Raw genomic sequence first — 3,751 nt, forward strand, 5'->3', positions numbered from 1 at the left:
CTGGAGAAGGGAACAGCTACCCACTCCAGTATTCTGGCCTGGAGAATTCCATGAGTCGGACATGACTGAACGACTTTCACTTATTGCTATCATGAGATTATTTACTTTCATTTTGCAGTTGCTGCTGGTATACAGACAAAGTTGATTTAAAATTTTAATATTTAAACATTATTAAGATGACAAAACCAATTTTGAGTAACTGTTGGATTAAGAGGATTATGCATCATATTTTCTTTTGGTAATAAGTTATCTCTGTAGGAAGGCCTTCTTTTGACACTATTGTGATTATTTTCCTCTCTTTCTTCATAGCACTCACTAAGACATGGAATTATATATATTTCTATACTTGCTTATTTAACTTTTTCAGTGAAATACAGGCTTAAGATAGGCAGAGTCCTTTTTTCTCTTGTTTATTATATCTCTATCTCCAGAGAGTAACATTGTGCCTGGCATATGGAAGGCATCCAACAAATATTTTTGATATGGTAAATGACCCATAGTTATAATTCCATATTCTATTGAGGAAAGAAAAGCTAGGCTAATTTTCTCCATGCCACTATGGAACAGACCCTTAAACAGTCAAAAAGAGAGGAGGAGCAGTAAAGCTAAGTAAGCCCTATGAGATGCAGAAGTGACAACAATCCTTAAACAAGATGTTGATCATCATTTAAGATTAAATTTAGCCTATATTCACCATATTGAGTCATCCTTAAACACAAGTATATCAGTCTTTTAAACTGGATAATACAGACAACATTGTTTTTCAATCATGTCTATTGAAATTTTCCTTTACCCAGACTGTTTAAGCCATTGAAACTACTTTGGAATCTCTGTCTACATGCATTTTAACGTTTTAAAAAATATTGCGACTATATTCATTTCTATCCAATCCAAGTGGTAAGTTTTAAGTACAGTATACAATTTGTCGGAGAATGCAATGGCACCCCACTCCAGTACTCTTGCCTGGAAAATCTCATGGATGGAGGAGCCTGGTGGGCTACAGTCCATGGGGTCGCTAAGAGTCGGACACGACTGAGTGACTTCACTTTCACTTTTCACTTTCCTGCAATGGAGAAGGAAATGGTAACCCACTCCAGTGTTCTTGCCTGGGGAATCCCAGGGACGGGGAAGCCTGGTGGGCTGCCATCTCTGGGGTTGCACAGAGTCAGACACGACTGAAGCCACTTAGCAGCAGCAGCAGCATACAATTTGTAGATAACAAATGGCATTGATAACTATCAAGATCAGCAAGCAATACCAGGTTCTTTCACGTATTATTTCACTTAAGTTTAACCCTCCTTTGATGTATTATTATTCCAATTTAATAGATAAGGAAAGTGAAGTTCCGAGAGGTCAACTGACTTGGCCAGTCATACAACTTATAAATGACAGGGCCTGAGCAGGTTTTCTAAGACTAGTGATCATTCCATTATATCACAATTCTTATAGAGTTACTTGGAAGTGCTCTCTAAATGGTTGCAGTCATACTATTTAAAAACCAAAAACTCAGTAATCCAGGCACAATGTACATACTTACAAACATGCCACTTTGAGCTTCTCTCCAATACATGAACCAGAAGAGATGGACATACTTTCATTTAAGTATAACTGATTTGATGAACTCAGGTCAAAAGGAATTCTGAATGAGAGTCAATGAATTTGTTAAGTGTTTCTGAGTGACTTTCACCTTCAGAAATTTTAAGATATCATGGGAGTATCAATGTGGGCTTCCCTAGTGGCTCAGACGGTACAGCATCTGTCTGCAATGCAGGAGACCCGGGTTCGATCCCTGGGTTGGGAAGATCCCCTGGAGAAGGAAATGGCAGCCAACTCCAGCATTCTTGCCTGGAAAATCCCATGGACCACGGAGCCTGGTAGGTTACCGTCCATGGGGTCACAAAGAGCTGGATATATCAATCCATTTTAAGACACATTTTAAGATCACATTTTTAAACACTTAGTTTCTTTACAAAGAGGTATTGCTACATTCATTATCTTCCTCTTCCTTTCTCATACCTTCGCACCCATCAACCATTACTGTAACCACCACCCACACTGCTTAGCCCAGCACTTAACCTATCTCTGCCATAGAGGACAATGGTCTCAGTGCAGATAAGCATGCTGTGCAAAAATTACACTATTTCAAATCCAAAGTAAATAAATATGTAAGATGGACAGGAAACATTAAAACTATTTTTTTTCCCATGCAGAACACATAGAACAAATGTAGCTTGCATAGTCTATCTTGTTCTCTGATCACTAACTTCACCAAAGAGGAAGTCCAAAGAGTGAGTGTAACTGCTAATGGTAAAAGCAGTGCTTTACAAGAAAAAGGAAAGGACAGGAACTTCCTTTTTGTATAGAGCTGTTTTTAACAACCAGAGAAAGTCTCTCGTCCTTGAATCTACGTCCTTAAATCTAAATCTACGAGAAGTGTTTGGGTGAAAATTGATTCAGGACCAAAAACTCTTGAATACCTTAAACAGACCCATATTATTCCTTTTCTTAGGTTGTGATTTCCCACCCTTGACGCAACTGCTCCACCAAAACATCCCACCTTTCTTTTGGTTCTAATTTCAGACCTGGGTTCTCTGCCTTCTCCCTCACTCTTCTCATCCCAAAAGGACTCCTCTCCTTCCCTCAGGCAAAACAACAACAAAAAGCTCCCCAAACTCACTCTCCTGCAGTACAATGAGCTCCTACTACACATCCACACACTCAGGTTGAAGTTCTTCTCCCAGAGCCCTTCCCTCCTCTCAGTGCGGAATGTTTCCTCTGCCATGGGCCTGCTCAGCCTCCTCCTGTTTAGCACCTTCTCCCAAGACCCACATGCTCTTTGCATCTTCTCTTCTCACACACACACCCAGACCTCCAAGCATCCTCCAAGGGTCCTAAATTCTCAGCGCAGCATCTCTGCCCCCTGCAGACTCCTGGCCCATTCAGAAGCCCTCCCCTCTCAGATCTACATCCCTTTCTTCCTCGAGCCTGGCTTCCCAGACTCACTCCTCTCAGTCACTTCCCCTTTACACCCACACTGCCGTCTAAAACAGCCTTCCCTGACGGACCCATGGCCCCCCTCAAACTGCCTCCTCCCTCAGATCCACACCCCGGCCCTGCATCTGTCTCCCCTGTCAGGCGTCCCTCACCTGGACTGCTTCCTCCCTCAGACCCACTCCCCTCACTTGGACCTGCCTCCGCTCTCAAACTCCGGTCGCTCACCGGAATCTGCTTTGCCTGTCAGTTTCTAGTCACTCCCCTGAATTTTAGTCAGACTCACATCCCTCACCTGGGTCTGCCTCCCCTGTCAGACGTCCCTCACCCGAATCTGCCCTCCTCCCTCTAACCCATGACCCTCACTGGAATCCACCTCTCCTGTCAGACCCTCGCCCCGCACCTGGATGCGCCTCGCCACGCCCAGCCGCGTCTGCTGCACGAAGGGATTGAGCACAGGTGGCGGGAAGAAGGACGCCTGGCGGGGCACCATCGGCGGCCGCAGCCCCGCATTCCCGCCGTCAGCTCCCGGCACAGTGGCCGCCACGGCCCGCGCGTCAGCGCACCGGTTCATGGCCGACCCTGGCATCTGACTAGAGCGAAGCGACTCACGCGGAGCGCGCCAGTGGGCACCGCAGCCAAGACTCAGTGGGAGCCGCTTAGGAGTCCGGGGCTTCTGCGCAGGCGCCAAAGTTACCTAGCCGCCCTCTGCTCTCGCCCCGCCCCGCCCCTCTGGCTCCGAACACGCCCAGGTTCTGGC

At 45.6% G+C, this 3,751-nt stretch overlaps 1 protein-coding gene across 2 annotated transcripts in view; it reads right to left on the reverse strand.

Moving 5' to 3' along the window:
* The window catches only part of LPCAT2 (lysophosphatidylcholine acyltransferase 2), a 64,686-nt gene extending 60,982 nt beyond the window's left edge, over window positions 1-3,704 (reverse strand). For both annotated transcript variants that reach the window (XM_010861931.1, XM_010861930.1), the window contains exon 1: window positions 3,395-3,704. In XM_010861931.1, coding sequence (XP_010860233.1) covers window positions 3,395-3,580 — 186 coding nt within the window. In that variant the 5' untranslated portion in view covers window positions 3,581-3,704. The remainder of the gene's footprint in view (window positions 1-3,394) is intronic.
* Between the last annotated feature and the right edge of the window lie 47 nt (window positions 3,705-3,751).

Source organism: Bison bison, unplaced genomic scaffold (assembly GCF_000754665.1).
Source record: "Bison bison bison isolate TAMUID 2011002044 unplaced genomic scaffold, Bison_UMD1.0 scf7180017864473, whole genome shotgun sequence".
NCBI classification, from domain to species: Eukaryota; Metazoa; Chordata; class Mammalia; order Artiodactyla; family Bovidae; genus Bison; species Bison bison.